This window comes from Carettochelys insculpta, chromosome 25 (genome assembly GCF_033958435.1).
Source record: "Carettochelys insculpta isolate YL-2023 chromosome 25, ASM3395843v1, whole genome shotgun sequence".
NCBI classification, from domain to species: domain Eukaryota; kingdom Metazoa; phylum Chordata; order Testudines; family Carettochelyidae; genus Carettochelys; species Carettochelys insculpta.
Window position 1 is genome coordinate 3,869,199 of NC_134161.1, and position 19,152 is coordinate 3,888,350.

The 19,152-nt window shown below is 40.5% G+C and overlaps 1 protein-coding gene across 2 annotated transcripts; it reads right to left on the reverse strand.

Annotated features, from left to right (window-relative positions):
• Window positions 1-2,143: 2,143 nt before the first annotated feature.
• Window positions 2,144-14,783, reverse strand: RBM7 (RNA binding motif protein 7). Of its 2 annotated transcripts, none has more exons than XM_074977114.1 (5): window positions 14,553-14,783; window positions 12,285-12,447; window positions 9,518-9,620; window positions 8,224-8,323; window positions 2,144-7,384 (listed from the first exon to the last, which is right to left on the reverse strand). In XM_074977114.1, the coding sequence occupies exons 1-5, from the start codon at window positions 14,646-14,648 to the stop codon at window positions 6,947-6,949; spliced, it is 900 nt and encodes a 299-aa protein (XP_074833215.1). In that variant the 5' UTR covers window positions 14,649-14,783; the 3' UTR covers window positions 2,144-6,946. The 2 variants fall into 2 exon arrangements, with proteins under 2 accessions (XP_074833215.1, XP_074833214.1); XM_074977113.1 differs by having other exon boundaries at window positions 2,145-7,384; window positions 8,224-8,326; window positions 14,553-14,780.
• Between the last annotated feature and the right edge of the window lie 4,369 nt (window positions 14,784-19,152).

Genomic DNA, 19,152 nt, shown 5'->3' on the forward strand with positions numbered 1-19,152 from the left:
GTAGTCACCCGAGCGCCTCACAGGAATCGCGCCCCCCCGCCCCACCTAGCAGCGAATGGTGGGTCATGCAGTATCTACATGTCCCATCTGTCCCCATCCGTTCGGCTGCCCACTCTCAGGGAATAGGTGCTTCCTCCTCCTTTTTACGCTGCTCCAAGCACCTCTACACACGGAGTATTTTACAGTGAGCTCCATTTACTTTGCAGGTTCTAGTCCATGACTAGTCAGTAATATAAATAAATATTTTAAAAGACATAAAATGCCTTTATTTCTTCAAGGGATCTCTCTTATTGCAAATCTATTCAGCTGCATCAAGAAACATTATTAGCCTGTATCAGCGGGGTAGCCGTGTTACTCTGAATCTGTAGCAGCAACGAAGGGTCCTGTGGCACCTTATAGACTAACAGAAAAGTTTAGAGCATGAGCTTTCGTGAGTTAACTCACTTCTTCAGATGCTGGTCTTGGAAATGCTCTAAGCTTTTCTGTTAGTCTATAGGGTGCCACAGGACCCTTCGTTGCTATTATTAGCCTGGGTGCTCACAAAACATAAATTTCATGTAATTCACAGACTGAGCCACGGTGAAGTAAATGGGACAATCAAAAAGCGAATTAGTTCACATTTGTTTATACGACAGTACCAGATAGACTAACACATCTTTTGGAGCCTAAGCTTTTGTGGGGAAAGACTTGCTTCGTCAGTTGCACTGTGACATTGCATCTGACGAAGACGGTCTTTGCCCACAAAAAGCTTAGGCTCGAAAATATCCGTTAGTCTATAAGGTACCACAGGACGTCTCGTTTGTTTTTTGTGGATACAGACTAATATAGCTACCCCTCTGATAATTATAGTTCCAGGACACCACTGTCAGGTCACCACTGTACCTAACACTGGGCAAAAATAGCTATCAGCCCAAGAGCTACCACAATCAAAGCAGCAAAGGTGGGAGGAATCATCACATTTGCACCTTTATCCCGAGGTGGATATTTCCTTTCCCTTTGCTCTGGAAAATAATCATTCCCTCTCAAATTGCTATTTTATACTGCAAAAAAGTGTCACATTAGCTGAAGTGGAAAAATTAGTCTCCCCCACCAATCCCTAAGACAAACATCCATCAGCCTTAATGTAGGAACAACATTAAGGAATGAGTAGTGCCTTCAGACTCTCCTGACGCTCCCCACAAGATGGCTTTTTAGTATCCAAAAACATGTCCCTTAGACAGTGTACCAAAACAGTCATTTCATGTAGGGGTTACAGAACAGACATGAGATCGTGATATCTGGTAGGAAAGCCATTCCCAAACTGACTTACACTCACAGTAAGAATCCAGAAGGGTATGTGTCTGTTTCGCTGTCAAATCATTGAACCATCTCCTGCTAGTTTTAATTTCATGTATCAGCCCGCATTTTCTTTGCTCACGTGAAACGCACAGAAAAGGTGAGGTCCTACAACCACTGTCAGTTAGAAAGAGCAGAAGCTGCTACGGTATGAAATATGAGCCACAGCATGTTAGGGTGTTCAGTTTCAAAAAACCAAGTGCTGCTTGGATTTCAATTTAGGTGAAATATCATTTTGGCAGAGGCAACCTGTATTTTAAATAATAAACACACAAGCAAGCTTTTCCTCCTGTTTTTACAGCTGCCTCTGACACAGCAATCGCACAGCATGGCACCGAAAAGATGAATATAGCAATATGACCCTTAATTTACAAAATGAATTCACAGATGTCAGCAATAGCTGGTAGTTTGGTGGCTTGCTTGCAAATGTATCTTAGTTTCAAGTACAATACCAAAAATATTGAATTTGCTTGAATAACGGGCAGTCAGGTAAACACAAAGGCTGCTCAACTCACAATGTGTTCTGTCATGCTGTGAGGTAAATCTAGCCAGCAGCTTCTTGTGCCTGTTTCTCCAACTTCACTACAACTGTATGTGAATTGTGGTGTCTAAGGATACTTGTGCTTTTATTGACATCTTGAAACTAAAAACTTAGATGATTGCTGAAAGCTGCTCTGATTAAAAGAAACACATGTCAAGGTTCTTAATACTTACCAGAGAGGCAAGTGCTGAATTTCTCTGCCTTATTTGTCAATAGGCATCTTCACCCAAAGTTAAATTACTAACAAAGGTGTCCCAAAACACACTTTTTGGTAAAAATACTTTTCAGAGGCCTAAACCCATGAGAAATGTTTATAGTTTGTGGAGGGTTTTTTAAATCCAGAGGAAGCAGTAATTTTTTTAAAAATAAAGCATTTATTTCAAAACAATTTTTAGACAGCGACGCATTTTACATAACCATTGAAAGTTTAAAAAGTCAATTACACCATCTTTTGATCATTTAAAAGGTTTGTTTTTCTTAAGTTTTAAAACAAACTCAAAAGTGCAGGTTTTCTCCCATGAAAATCAAGGTCCTACTTGATGGCTCTGGCATTTTAAAATGAGAACTGCTATTCGCCACACTTGGTGCTTAAATCACACTGATTTACAAACAAGCTGATAAATATATGTGTAAAATTTCAATGATACTTTTAATTTTTACAGTTCAATGAATTTGTTGGAGAATCAATATCTAAATTTTTAGATGTCTTATGGTTATGTTTTAAAGATGGTGGTTTTCTGCTGTTGCAGTCACAGATCTTGCAAGTCATGAACTACCTCTTGAAACAGGAGGAGGGATGTGAAAATAACCTTATAGAAAAGAATCAATATTTTTTCATAGTAAAATCTGGCTCCTAGTAGTTTTCATGAAACTGCCACATTACCACATCTATTAAAATGGGATTTACGAAAATATTTTGGCACCAGATCTCATTGCCTGGGTCTACTGCCCGCTTTAAGTAAAAAGACGATTAAGTCAAAATACAAGTCTTTTTTTTTTTTTTTTTTTTTTTTTTTTAATACCCATGTGTCTTCTTCCATCAAAACTTAACCCAGCAAGAAGTTAATTTAGCTACATCTACCAGTTTAAAAAAATATTTTTCCAAAATGCATGCTGCATGAGGATCAGAAATACTAGTTTAGAATGCTACGAAAATAAGGGAGTCTGCACTCTCTCAGGAACTAGCTTCCAAGATGCTATATCTTAACACTTACATTACGATGTGTGATTCAAGGAACTTGGTGAACAAACAGAGCAAAAACCACCTGCATTCTGCCAAACGTCTTGTATTTCATACATAACTTTTGAAACAAGTGTTCTGAAACTGTGACAGGATTAAAACACTTAGTTTTACTCAGCTAAAACCAATTACTTTCTTATTTACAAAAGAATTGATAGTTTCTGGCAAACTGTGCAACTAGGCTCATATCCAAAGTTTGTAAGCAAGATGTAGTTTTCTGGCTTCCCTGCAGCTTGTTCAGCTTCAAATTATATTCACTGCACCTGTTCTGAAAATCATGCCCAATAACATTCAGGGAACAGAACTGTCATGCTCAATCCATATGCGAACAGCTTAATTTTCTACTACTATTACTACACAGACTAGCTCATGATATTCACAAGGGTGTCTTGACAGAATTCTACAGCATACTGTCAGGAGTGCGACAACAGTGCCCATTGTCACCTTTCCTGCTCTTGATGACAATGGACTGAATGATTATCAGGACAAGAGAGAGCCATTAACGAGGCATTCAGTGGACACTTTGCAGAGGGCATTGATTTTGCTGGTGATGTCACCCTCCTTTCACATCAATATGAAAGCATGAAAGAAAAGGTCACAACACGAGCCAAAACTGCCCTCAAGGATTGGACTGAGCATTAACAGGGGAGGAGTAAGACAAATGAGGATCAACCAGTCCAATACCACCACCATTATAAAGGGAGGGGATGACTTGGAAGATGTGGAGCAGTTCACCTACCCGGGGAATATTATGGGCAGAGATGAAAGAACAGATAAGGGTATTAATTCCAGGATAGGGAAAGCAACAGCTGTATTCAAGACTCTCCATCCCATACAGAGGTCACAAACAATGTCTGCCAAGATGACACTGCAGATCTTCAACAAGTGTGAGGTGTGCTCTTGTTTGGATGTGAGAGCTGGCATACTAAAAAGTCTTCAAATTGCAAGCTACAGACGTTCATAAAGAGATGCCTGAGGTACATCCTTCACATCAAAGGGCAAGACTTTCACAAGTGAGGAGTTTGGAACAGAGCAGGACAAAAAACAATTGACAGTGAAATCAAGAGAAGAAAGTGGGGACGGCTAGGCCACACTCAGAAAACCATCATCCAGCAAAGTCTGTCAAGCTCTCACAGGGAATCCGCAAAGAAAACACAAAAGAGTAAGACCTCGGACAACGTGGAGGTGGTCTACTGAGATTGAGGGACAACAAATGGGGTAATCCCTGGAGCCAGCTAGAAGTTTTGTCCCAAACCGAGGGCCGCCGGGGAGACTTGTAGCTGTCATACGCTCCACGTGGAGTGCAAGGGTTAAGCAGTAGTATTACTATGCAAAAGGAAGAGCTGAGTTAAATTGTTTCATATTTCATTCTTTGCACATTTATTAAATTCAAGGGATCAGTAAGTTTAACTTAAGGATTGTGTATATGTGAAGAAAAAGATAAGTGTTACTGTTTACAAAGGGCAGTGGTTCCGATATCATTAAAACTTTGTCGTAAAGTGTCAGGTTTATCAAATCACTCCTGTATAACCTCCCTCACCATTAAAAAACACACCAAAAGGCAAAGCCAAAAAAGGTTGATCTTTATAAAATTAAAGACTGAGTCTTTGGAAGATACTCATTACTCCAGAAATCTTCTGCCAAAGCTTTTTTTAAACTCTTCAAATTCATTTCTGCCCTACAATGAAATGTTAGATGCCTTCTGATGTATCAATTCCTGTATCTTTGCTTGCGAGGGCACAGGCTTTAACCACTCTTATGGCATACACAAGAACAGAAAATGGGTAACTCCTTTACAGCACTAAAGTTACATCTCATTATTGCACTTTACAGAACTGATTGTAATATTTGATTATTGTAGCGGGGAAGATTTGTGTTAGTCAAAAATGGAGCCTGATTAGTTTGAAATCCTCTTCAGTCACAAAATAATATTCCTTCTCTCACATCTGTCTAATCCGAAAGGAAATCTTATAAAATATGCTTCATTTAGATTTTTTGGATATTAAAAAAACCTCATGACTACAGTTTGAGCGCAAAGCCTATGAGACGAGCAAGCAACAGATTTTTATACATAGTTGCAGATTTACATGCATTTATCTGCTGCTGATTTTTCAAAAATACATGTAATTTGTTTACCTAGAATCCTGCAAATATCCATGGATCTGTTTGCAGATGCAAACATCAATTCTGTATCCATACAGGGCTCTATTTGTAATGCCCAGAGAGATCTGAACTATTAATCTGGAGTCTCCATGACTCAAATACTGCAATTTGTCAATCAATGCTAAACTTCAACTAAGACTGTGGTCCTTAGTGATGTCTTTAAGTCCTTCAGGTAGAGAGTTTGAGCATAGTCTTTCCTCTCTTGGCAATACAGAGCATACAGGGTATTCTATTTTTTTCCCTTATTCTGACTAGGTTGGTTATGATCAAGTAAATGTGATTCTTAATCTCTCTTATGTAAAAGACATTTAAATCAAACATCTGAAAGAGTCAGACATCAGAAAGCCCTCTAGTTTGTTCCGTGTGTCGGACTGCCACTCAGTTCTCACTCAACCCCAAGTCTGACAAACATTAGCTACGAAGGAGAAACACAAAGGCTGTGTCTACACTGAGCCCTACCAGGCATAAGGGTTTTTTTGTCTACACTGCTTCATTTCTGGTGTGAATATACAAATTAGCAACCACTTTGCATTTAAGACTCCTTATTTTTATCAAACTGTTGACACCAAGGCTCAGTGTAGACACAGCCTAAGCTACAAACTGAAGAGTAACAGCTTTATGGAAAAGGTTTCTCTCTCAGTGATTCTTTGAAACTTTTCAATGAATATGCTTTTATAAAGTTTATTGCTATATTGAAACATAAGTATGCATCTATTAAAGTTGATCAGAAGTCTGAATGGAGTTCAGTTATTTAAATAAGATTTCAATCCATATGGAATTCTGAGTCTAACAACCTCTTGGTTACTAATCTGGAAAAAAACATTATTAAAGTTGTATACTGTACCTCAGAACATAATTATTTCACAACCGACTTAATAGGTATGACTGTCCTTAAGTAGTACTGCATAAAAATTAGGGGCATCTAAAACTAAGTACCCATTCCTCCTGTGCATTAAACACAAATTCTTTACATCAGAAAACACAGGTTAAATTCAGATTCTTTTCTAAAATACACATGAGATACACCAAGGGATGCAATCAGTTCCTGAGTGGTATTTGTTGCACACAATTTCTTCAAACATTTAGGCTACTTAACATAATTTTTCAACAATTATAATCCAAAAACCCAAGATTAGAATGAAGGAGAGCAAATTAAGAAATCCTTAAATATAAAAACACACAACACAATGTTTTATCCACAGATTTTACAGGGGAATTACACTGAATACTGTTTTCAATTCAAATTCAAAAACATTTATTTTGGCATGAAAACACAGTCTTCAATATTTATACTGCCACATGCCATACCACAAGGAATTTGTTTAACAGGATTACCATCAGACCTGTTGCAAAGACTCTTCTTAATTACACTACAAAAATACAAATTTTTTTTTTATAATACAATCAAACTGTACAACTTCACCCCCACTACCTACTAAAATGATTTTTTTAAGTGTCTGTCATTTCTCTACATAAAACCCTGAGGTGAAAGGTTAATACAATAAAAATGCTTCATTTTTAAAAGGTACTGCAGGTGACTTGACAGCTTTTAAAAAAGTAACTTATGATGTTACTCTACATACTCTTAAAATCAATTTCAGACCTAGAGAAGAGCGCCCATAAAACGTTTCTAATAATAGTTCCTTAGAGCCCACTTTTAAGACTGGCTAATGCCGGGATGGGCGCCATTTGCCATCTCTGTAGTTCTCTCTTCTGTTACAGTCATAGCTCCAGCCATCATGGCTCCTGTCTTCATAGCAGTACTCATCCCTATGCCCTCTGGAGTAGTGATCAGATCCAGGATCATGACTCCTGTCTTCAAAGCTATACTCATCTCTGTTTCCCCTGTAATGATGATCAGAAACATAGTCTCCAAAACGCTGTTCACGGTTAAAGTGTCTGCTGTCCGTATGATAAGGATGGGAGTTCTGCCTGTTCTTGCGCTGTGCTGATGATCCATCTGGACGACGCTGCATTTGTGAGCCAGAAGACTGATTAAATGAATGACTCTGCTGCTGCCCCGGGGAAGAATAACTGGACTGATCTGAATGCTGAGAACCATACTTTCCACTGTATTGTGACTGCTGCCACATACTATTATTCATCTGGGGGGGTAAAAAAAAGGCTAATCAAAAATAGAGGTCTTACTGATTATGATGGATACTAAATCAGCATGTAAGTCTGCTGAGACTGGGTAACTGATGGAAAAGTTTAGCACTATGGTGCAAAATTTAGGACTCCCATACAAAATGCGTATCAGCATTCATGGCAGTCACTCTCTACTGGAGTCTTCAATGGCATACAGCATTTTCATCCGTCTAATCAACCACACCTGCATAACTCCTCTTCTCAATGATATACTAAATACAATTCAGAGTAATAAAAAGCAAGAGCATTTAAAATCTAGTTGTGATTTTTTGTTTTGACGTGATTAAACTGAGCTAAGAAACAGATGATCAAAAGGACACAAACGAAAACATGTAACATGCTGAGCATTTGTTTTCAGTGCTGAGAACGTTTTCAGAAGTTAAAATTCAAGCTGCAGAAAAATCAGAGCTCCGGGTTTTACTCATATGGATGCTAAAAGTTGTCCTTTATGGAAAAATATTTGTTCTTCTGCTGAAAAGCTTTGATGTGACTATTTATGAACAGAAGGACTGGGTGTAAGTTCACTGAGCAAGTTTAGAAAAATACATGGATTGCTTTATCTACAGTAACTCTTAGGTTCAGTTTCCAGGCACTAAGTACTTTAGTAGCAGGATCTGTAAACCTACTATAATAATACTTTCAATGCTCTATTAACACAGTGCTGTGAATCGGTATCTGTTAAATAGGTATCCCTCAGTAAGAAGTACTTAAAACTAAAAGGAGAGAGCTATTTCATCTTATCCTCCCACTGCTTGTGACCAATACATTTTCTGTTTCTATTGATTTAATAGCATACCGCTCGTCTTTGAAGGTTATCAGAAGAGGAGAAAGACCTCTGCAGCATCGGCGTGGATAAGAATTCTCCTGCTAACATGTTATCTGCACTCCTATCGTATCTGCTGAAGAAAGATTAGGAAGTTTAGTCTTAGGCATTTCAAACCATAACTGCGCAAGGATCAGCAGCCTAATCACCACCTCAGTTTTTTATAAATCAAACAGTGTTGTAACATTACCAAGATGTCTTTTTTTTTTAAAAAATGCAGTGCTTATTTTATGTATTTAAACAGCCCTTTGTCTTTTACTTCCATTTTTTGGTATGGGCCTTTCAAACAGCAAAGGGAAAAAATGGTTACAAACCACAAAAATTGGCAGATGGTCTTTGGGGCAGGTGGGACAGCATTAGAAAAATGCTTATAGCTTTTTTCAAAAGGGACCAGCTTTCAAGACAGCCACATACCTTTGATGTTCTTACAAACTAGCAATACTTAGACTATCCTTTTTGGGCCACTAAGAAAACACGTCCTAGCTCTAAACATTTTATTTGGAAAGCAAATGAACTAAAGGTAACATTGAACAAAAACTAGCTTTTTGAGCTGAAACATAAATAATTGATAGAGGAAACTACAATTTCTTTGTATGCTAACCTGCACTATGTGTATTGCCTTATAGATCAGTCAAAATGTCAATATCACGTGATGGTATCACAGAAGGCATAGAGATTTTTGTTTACCATTCCATTATTTAACGAACAACCTTATATCAAAAAAAAAAAAAAAAAGCCACCCCAGCGCCAGTGGACGTATCCGTGAGATTCTCGAACCATATGGATAAATTAATACTAAATAGATCAGTTACTCAGTGCCTTTCGAATTTTTTTCTGTGTACTATCATAACAAGAATTGAATCCCATTTAGATAATTTATATTCAACGTAACTATTATGATTGTATGTGACATGACTGTAGCCATAATTTACAAGTTAAAAAACAAACAAAAAAAAAATCAATAAGACTGTATTCATGTTCACAGATTAGGGCCTTTGTTCCCTTAAAAAACCCACAAACTCACCAAAACAAGGTAATTTCCCCCTCAGATTCACCATTTTTATTTTGTTGCCCCAACAGATACAACTGTGCTCCACGTACGAAGAGTATACATGAAGAAGACAACAGCCTCACAATGAAAATAAGGTGCAAGTGTTACTCCACGCATAAGCAGGAAAGCAACTACAGCAAAGTAGCCATTGAATCTATGGTAACTAGCAGATTTTCTTGATAAGCACTTGCTGGTAGGTGGAATAGAAGCCTTTACCTGTTAGAATTAGGGGCTGAATGAGGTGTGCTGGAAGGACTTGCATTAGCAGTTCCATGCTGGGAATAAGATGAATTGGCATCTTGAGATGCATGACTACTTCCTGAATTAAAACAAACATTGCATAAGATCTAAAGTACAGATAAGCAGTGAACACCTGTTAGGAGGTAGAAACATTTTGGAATTGCTTAATTAGATATGGAGTTCCATCAGTGAACCACCAATGGACACAATCAGGTTGACCAAACAGGGTATTGTAACTGTTTTAATAGGGGATAGTAAAGATGCGATCAGATGCAACTGTTACTAGTAACATGCCAGTAACAGTAACTTGAAAAAAACAACCAAAAACTGAAGCTACCAGTTTAGATGAGAGGTTCTCATGTACTCCTGAGGAGTCTTCCAGGGTGCGGAATATCTCAACTCAACTAGACATTGCCTTAGTTTTATAGTAAGCTTCATGAGAAGCAGTAGTGAAATCCAGTGTAAACTAAAATTCTTACACAGTGATTTGTTTATACTGCTCTGTGTATCATACAATCAAGCATGATAGTTTTACTTCATTTGATTTATTTTACAATTATACGGTAAAATGAGAAAGTAAGCAATTTTTCAGTAATAGTGTGCTGTGAAACTTGTATTTTGGTCTGATTTTGTACATTACAAATCAGATTCTTGAAAAGGGCAAAGTAGTCTGGAACAGTTAAACCACTGGGTTAGAGAATATCTTGGAGCTATAAAATAGATAATTTAAACATATAGGCCCAGTCTGCACTACATGCCTCTTTTGGAGGAGGAATGCAAATGAAGTGCTGAGTTACAAATCTTACACTTCATTTGCACAATCTTACACAATTGCATTTTTGGAAGAGACTTTTCCGAAAGCAAAAAAACAGCCATGTAGACAGGGTTCCTTCAGGGGAAAAAAGCTCTTTCTGAAAGAACCCTTATTAATTTTATGTTTACATAAAATGAGGAATAAGGGTTCTTTTTTGAAGGGGGGGCGGAAAATAAGGATTCTTTTGAAAATAGGCTTTTTTCCCCAAAGGAACCCCACCTACACAGCTCTTTTTGCTTTTGGAAAAGTCTCTTCCAAAAACGTGATTGTACAACATTATGTGAATGAAGTATGAGATTTGTAAATCAGTGCTTCATTTGCATTTTCACTCTCCAGCAATTGCATTCCTCTTTCTGAAAGGGGAATGTAGTATAGACTGGAACATGGTAAAAACCTGAAGAGTGAGTTCTCCATTACTTGTAGATAAGGTGATGTTTAAGGAAGTTCATTTCACACATGGTTTGAACCACACCTATGGACAGCAATGGATATATTGAGGCAGGGACCATCTCAGTTACAGCCAATCGATACCTACCACCGATTATTAACAACTGGAGCCTTGCCTCTGACACAGACATGTACTGTATTATTCACCACATAATGGATTCGCTGAACTCAGTTTTTTCGCTTAAGAAATAGGCATGAATATTTTTAATATTGGTAGTTGACCCCACTTATCCAGGATGATCTCTAAATCTTTTGCGTGAATCCAAAAAGTTAAGGAGGTTATTCCTGTCCCTCCAGAACATTTAATAAAGACAGCAGCATGCTTCAATATAATATGCTAAGTAATTTTATAGTGTTTTGTCATGTTTACAACATTTTAATTTGCATATGTGTTAAACAATCTACACAGAAAACATACTAAAATGCTGAACTTAAAAATTAATATAGATTACTTTAAATCTTCTTGGAAGATAACTGAAATTAGAATTTGTTTGGCCCACACAGTTTTGCTTAGATTTGTGTGGCTTCCCTGTGGAATCAAAGTGGGCGCTGTTCACCAAAAGGATCACCACCACTATGTGGTCTCTTAACCAAGAATTCCAACACAGATTTCTTTTTAGGAATCACAGTCACTCCCACTGGCAAACTCAGACATTCACTCAGGCGATTACTGTTGCCTCCAGAACATTATCCATCCTCATGACTGCTACTCCATCAAACCTCATTAGAATTACAGGGAGAAGAGGAACTAAGATTATCCTCTTTCCAAACATGTGAATTCCAAAGTCTTGAATTAACAGCAATTCATCCCTACTTCAGAGGCTCTCATTTGCAAGCCTGTCCATTTCCAAAATACAAACTAACTTCTCATCTTCACTAATTTGCACCCTCCATATTCTTGCTTACCTTCCTCTTGGACACATCTTATTACTCTCTATAAAAGATCTTATGTCCTATTCTGATTAAAACTGAGGTGACAGACTAGGACTGTTGTGAAGAACAAATCCCACTGAGTCTGAGGGATTTCTGCTGTTTCAATGCTACTAAGATGACCTGGGGCATGTACTCCACTCAACTGGAAGCCTTTCCCCCGCCCCCGTACTGTGAATTTGCACAACCTTGAGAATATGTAGGTGTTCTAAGTACTGAGGTGTAAGTGATCCTAGTCAAAACTCACAATATTTACAATGTAAAAAAATCCCTGAAATTAAAATTAACACTACCTTAAGAAAAAAAAAAAAGCTAATGTTCACACAGACAACTCTCCAGCTGAAGGAAAAGTGTAATAAGGAAAGGCTAGCTTATACCTCTGTTTTGACACCTTAAATCTACCAACCATTAGAAAAGTGAACAACAATTAGATAACCTATAGTGAACTTTTTTTTATCTTAAAAAAAAGGTTAAGTTTTTTGTGAGGGGGAAAGATAACTCCACTTTGCCTCAAGCAGCTAGATTTTTTTAAATGTTTTATTTCATGGATACCTGATCGGAACTGAATTTTGATAGGCCTTCCAAAAAGTTTGATCCCATTAAGCAGACTCATTCCATAAGGGACAGATTCTTCATGTTTGAAATTCACAAATGCAAATTGCTTTGGTTTACCATCTCTATCCTTAGGTATTTTAACTTTAATTACTGGACCTGCCTGCAAATCAAGAAACAAAAAAAGTTAAAAAGGGAGCAATTTCAGAGGAGTTTTATTCTTACAAAGAATTTGGGGGGAAAAACCCAAGCAACTCATTAGCAAACACACAAGACACCGAACACTCATGCCAGCTCAATAAAGAAATGTTACATATGCGTGTTTAAGTGAAGCCCTTTGAAGGAGGGGGTATCTTTTTGTTATTTATGCATAAAATGCCATGATAGAGTTCTCCAGGCGCTATCATAATACAAAAAGTAATAATAATAATAATAATAATAAAGAGAAATGGGTGTAATTATGCAAGCCATCTATGCCACTCTGCGAACAAAACCTGCACTGCAATAGAAGGGTAAGATCTCAATGAGAATTGAAAGACATTGGCTTAAAACTTAAACAAAAAGTGATTCTTGTCTCTGTATTTCCAGGTTTGAGGCTTTAGTCACCCATAGGTCAAATTTCAAGCTTCCCTCCACAATAATGACTTTTTTTTAAAAAAAGTGTTCATCTCCCCCATATTAGGAGGGTTCAGTAGTTATGCACTGGCTTATCAACTAGAGTTCAAGACTAAGGACTCCCTGTATGACCTCAGTAAATTCATGTAGCCTTTTTGTGCTATGTCCTTCCATCTAAAAAAGTGAGAATAAATAACCCTTCACTTCAGAGTATCGAGAGCAACGTATTAAAAAGTGTTGAAGTGCTTGGAGTTCTGCTAATAAAAAAAATTACTGTAAGAGCTGCACAGTATTCTTCGTCTATCTACTTGAGCTGTTGGGCCTTCACAAAAACACACATCTTGAGCCTGGCAATAAAACATTGTTTAGTTCTGCTGATGCAGGATTCGATGGGCAAAAATCTCTGATATGTGTTTTGCAGACTAGATAATCAAAATGGTCGTTTCTGGCTTTCAAACACGTGTTCATGCAAAAAACAAGGAGTCCAGTGGCACCTTGAAGACTAAATTTTATTATGATACAAACTTTTGTGGCAACTCTTCAACAGATTCATGAAGAGAAAAAGACAGTAAGGGATACAGAGTTAGGAGTGTTTCATCAGAGCTAATTCAGTCTGTGTAAATGTGTATAAGATGATAATTCTGAAGTGGAAAATACTCCACAACCACCCTGAGAGCATTAGCTCCGATGTAGCACTCCCATGTCTGTCCCCCTATTCTGTTTCTTGCTTTTTCCCTTCATGCATCTGACGAGGATCAGGCCTACACCACGGGGAAAAACTGATTTAAGATATGCAACTCCAGCCACACATATCCGAGGGTAGCCCTGTTAGTCTGTATCTGAGAAAACAACAACAAGTCCTGTGGCACCTTACAGACCAACAGATTTTTAACGCATAAGCTTTTGTGGGCAGCAGCCCACTTCCTCGGGGGCAAGTGCTAACGCCAGCTGCGTGAATTGTGTGGCCGGAGTGGAGATACCCTAGATTTTTCTTGCTGTCCCCCCAGTGCGCGGCGGATGAGAGGAACCCCCCCACCACCACCGCCCCACGGTTGATCTCCCTTCCGCCTCGCGCGGGGTAGCAGGGCAGACGGCGCAGAGCTGAAGGACCAACTCGGCACGCGCAAGGGAACCCCGGAAGGGCGCCCGCCACCGCGTCCGTCCTGAGGTAAGTGCCCAGGTCCCCAGAGAAAGCAAGAGGGAAACGTGCGCGGCCCCACAGCCGCTCATCTCCGATCCCACCGGACTCCTCGGCTAACTCGGCCGGCTCTGAAACGGGGCTACAAGGCACGGCACAGCCCCGCCCCAGGGCGGAGCCCAAGCGCCGCACCACCCCTGCTCCCGGCTCCAATGCCAAGGCCCTGCTCCAGGGGCGGCTGGGAATGGCGGTCCGGCTCAGGGCGGCGTACGCCCGGCCCGGCTGTGCCTGCGGCGCGGCGCGGCCACACCGACGCGCGAGTGGACCCAGTCCCGAGTGGGAGGGGGGGGGGATCCCGGTAGCCGCGAGAGGATCTGGCCCGGGAGGGTCCGTGCGCGCGTGGCGCCCTCACCGCATCGGCCCGGGCTGAGGGCGGGGCCTACCTCCTCACAGCGGGGGAAGCGCCCGGCCCGCTCAGCGCCCCCTCCCGGGGAGCGGGGAAAACGCCGCCATACCTGGTGGAAGAGCTCGAAGATCAGCTCCTCGGTCACCCTGGGGTCCAGGTTCCCCACGAACAAGGTCCGATTGGCCTCGGCCGCCGCAGCGCCCATCGCCACCCACGGGCCGCAGCCTAATGCGCAGGCGCCAGTCTTGCAGGGCGCAGGCGCGGCCGTCTAGGGACGGGGGGGGCTTACGTCTGTGTGCGCGCGCTGGGGCCGGAACGTGGGGAGCTCTCCGTCGCGCGCATGCTCAGCCTCAAGGGAAGAGGATAAAAAGCCGCCTGCCGGCGCCTCGCTGCGGTAGATGTGAGTTCGCGAAGGGCGGGGGGAGAGAGAGGCGCGTGCTCGGGGCTCCAGGGCTGGGGGGTTCGTTGCACGTTAGGGTCGTGCAACAAGCACGTTCTCCTTGTTTTGAGCCGGCAGGTTGGAGTTCCAGGGTTTCCCCTTGTCAGGGCTCGGAAACGTGAAGCCTGAGCTCGCAAAGAAAGGGTTGTGAGATTGGGTGGGCGGCGTTGTGTGGGCTGTCGCTCCTGAGCACGGCGCTCTCAGCTGCTGCGTGGGGGGATCGCTTACATGATTGCCGTGATTATTTCTGACCCCTAAGGGCATGTTTAGGGTGGGCTGTTCAGGCTCGTCGGGAAGATGAAAAGCTGTTTAAAAAAAAAAACTAGGTGCAGGCTGTGCTGTTGAGGGAGAACAAATGTTTTCCCCCAGCTGCGGGGGGGTGGGGGGATGCGTTTCTTGAAAGAAACTTTCAACATAGATAGTGGTACATTGTGTGATGTGCAATTACAGCAAAGACGATGAAATGTAGGAAAGAGACCAACCCAAACATCACAAGATTTACTGTAAACTAGAATCAAAACAAACCGGTGGCTGGCTTTGAGCAAAAGTATCTCGCTGTGTAGAAACCTGCCAACTGATTTAAAAGAGTGAAGACTATGGAAAGAGTGAAGCCTATGGAAACTCGTGTCCCAACCTCAGTACATTAATGTTGTTCTGGGTTTACAGTACTTCCCCTGACAGATACTTGAAGGGTCTGAGTTTGTCATCTGCAGTAGCAAAAGTTATAGCGGAAATGGTGCTGAATTTATTATTCAGCTGTGGGGAGTAGAAGCAGATTAAAATTTAAGGTTACCCCTTGCCAGTGTTCCCTGTAAGTAGAGTGCTTGGGTGGCTGCCCAGAAGAGATTCAGGTGCCACCCAGCTAATTACCAGAGCACCCACAGCTGCCCACAGTGGGCAGCACATGTTTCTATGGTGATACACATTTGTATGTGCCTCTGTGTGCACTACGAAATTGAGTCTGCCTGTGGATGGAAAAAATTAGATATGCTGCCCATTACCATATGGCACACAGGAAGGCAACAGGCTGATTACTTGCAGGTTCAGGGATGCAACTGAGCATTGAAGCTTGCAGAAAGATGTTTATTAAAGTGAAGTTTGGTGCATAGAAGAAATGAAAACATGGCTATTGCTGCCAGAGGCATACAATCTCGAATAAAAGATCAGATTAAGTGCTGCAGGAGACTCCAGAAATATTATTATTATTTATAAAAATGCTCAGACTCTGCAGTAACTGATGGGAGCATTCTGGGCAACAACTGCTAGTAGAAACTGATCACTCATACACACATACAAAAAAACTTTCCAGTACCTAGATACGATGGTGCAGGGTTGAGCAACATCTTAATACCCTGGCTATAATATTTTCACCCTTTTTCCCTCCAGTGGTGGTACTCTCATGCACCTCTAGGGAGGCAGTAGCAATGTGCTACAATGGTATAAACAAGATATGTATAGTTAAAGTAGTTTAATTTTTTCATTTTAGGTAAGCCCAATGGAAGTTTTGTAAGCACTTGTCTCTTTGTAGTGTTAAAAGCTTTCCCAACGCTAGGGGCCTTTTCACCACCATTTCCCCAAAACAGTGAAGGACCACAGATTTACCACCAAAACTTATGTTGAGAATGTTAATGGATTGCTGTGATCCATGTCTGAAGTTCACTGGAAATGAGTCTGTAATTGTTTATATATATATATGACATAATTTGTTTTTCACAATGTCCTTTTGAAAGGATGGGCAAAGTTGCCTCATGAGCAAGCGTTGCCATTTCAAGTACAACTTCCTGAGATTTCCTGCTCCCTCCTTCTTTTTTAAATCTTTATTTTGTACTCTGTACATCGTGTATTATTTTATAATTTGAAAAACAGATGTGACAGGTGTTGTGACTTGGCAAGTGAGTGAATAGCACTAGCTGCTTAAATTTGCTCCAGCTGGCCCCAATCATCCTGAAAGAGGAGAAGCTGGGCCAAACTTTAGATGTTCAGCAACCCAGTCAACTAAACTGCAGTGCTCTGAGTAAGGGCATAAGTACCCCCCGCCAGTCCTGAGGTACCACAGCCACATGCATTTTAGAGTATAGCTTTGGGAAACATTCGTTCAACAGCTACGTATTTGTAAAATATATTTCTGATATAGATTTACAGAATTGGGTTTAGGGTTGTGATTTTACAATAAACTCTTTCATATCCAGCATTTGATCATCTGCAACTTTCAAATAACCAGCATTTTAACCATAAGTAAATTTTAGTTACATTTTCCATAAGTACGGTAGAGTTCAAGAATATATAAACAGAGCAAATGCAGTATAAGTTTACAGTGAACAATACCACTGTTGTTGGTAAATAAAGTACTCTGCATATGTTTTTGTTTGTTTCTTAATACCTAATCTTGCTTTTCTTTATTGTTATGCACTGCTAGGTATACCTCTCTGTTATCCAGAATATTTGAATATCTGGCAATCTTCTGGTTCCAGGGCTGCAAGATATAAAAGAGTTTACTGTATTTGATTTAAGTTAGTGGATATGAGAGTATTTGTTTTGTGAATGTACAAAAGAATCTAAAATTTAAATGACAAAAGCCGTCGCAGAAGTAACAAGTTCTCAGCCTGATTCAAAGCTCTTTTAAGTGAATGAGGCTCTTTTTGCCCCTGTGTTAACTGAACCTTTCAGAAAACTGTTTTCAGCTAAATGATAATAGGGCAAAGGTGGGAACTCACTCCACCCACTTCATCTTTATAATGTGAAGATTGTATCATGTCAGGAGCTCATCGGTCTCACTGATGGGTTATCTTCACAGCCTATTTAAACCGTACACTTCAGTGGAATGAAGAAGAAAAGGCCAGAATGTTACACTTCAAGATCATAAATGCAAGGGTCCTCACTATAAGTCATTTTGCATATATGTCATTAAGTAATTCAGGAAAGCAGATTCATTATAAGTCACACTGGTCCACACTTACATCATTTCGGGGCCGAAGGACCAAAAGCCAACAACATAGCCGAGCTTTGTCGGTGGCCAGGCAGCAGGGCTGAAGTGCAGGGGCCCTGGAAGTGAGCTCTGAATTCGGGGAGTGGCGGGGAGCTGGCAGGTAGCCAAGGGAGCTGCAGGGAGCCAGTGGGGATTGGCGGGGATCTGGCTTATCTTTTTCTATTTATTTATTTAGCTCTCTATTATTATTATTATTATTTACCTATTTATTTATTTTATTTATTTCTATTCTATTTCTATGTATTGTTTTTTGTGGGTTATAGGTATATTATACGTACCACATGTACGTAACCTGTGAGTGTTGGGAACATATCTCAAGCTAGTTACATTATTCCTTATGGATGTTAATTCCTCTTTATAAGTCATTTAACTATAAGTTGCATTATTTAGGAACGTACCCTGGTCTTAGAATGAGGAGCCCCTGTGCCCTGATACATATAAAAATTACTTAGCTAGTAAAATAGAAGTCTTGAAAAAAGTTGCTACAAGAGGAAAACAATGTTGCTATGCAATTATAAACTGGACTTTTTTCCAATGAGACGTAAATGTCCTAGTTTGGCTTCTTTCTCGGAAGCTTTTCACACCTTTTGCAATACCATTATTGCTTTATTACTAGGGTTGTTAGTAACTTCCTGGAGAAGAACATTTCATAGAATCATAGAATCCTAGGGCTTGAAGGGACCTCAGGAGGTCAAGTCCAGCCCCCTGCCTTTTTAGCAGGATCAACCCTAACTAAATCATCCAAGCAGGACTTTGTCAAGCCGGGAATTAAAAACCTTTAGGGATGGAAATTCCACCACCTCTCTAAATAACACATTCCAGTGCTTCATTGCTCTCCTGGTGAAAGAGTTTCTCTAAATATCCAACCTACACTTCCCCCTCCGTAACTTCAGACCATTGCTCCTTGCTCTGCCCATTTGTCACCACTGAGAACAGTCTCTGTCCTCTTTAGAGCCCCCTTTCAGGAAGTTGAAGGCTGCTGTCAAATCACCCCTCACTCTTCTCTTCTGCAAACAAAATAATCCCAAGTCCCTCAGCCTCTCCTCATAGGTCATGTGTTCCAGCCACATGACCTAGCCATTTTCATTGCCTTCCTCTGGACCTGCTCCAGTGCATGCACATCCTTCTATACTGGGGGGCCCAGAACTGGATGCAATACTCCAGATGTGGCCTCACCAGTGCCAAATAGAGGGGAATAATAACTTCTCTAGAGCTACTGGAAATGCTTCTCCTGATGCACCCCAATATGCCATTAGCTTTCTTGGCTGCAAAGGTGCACTGTGG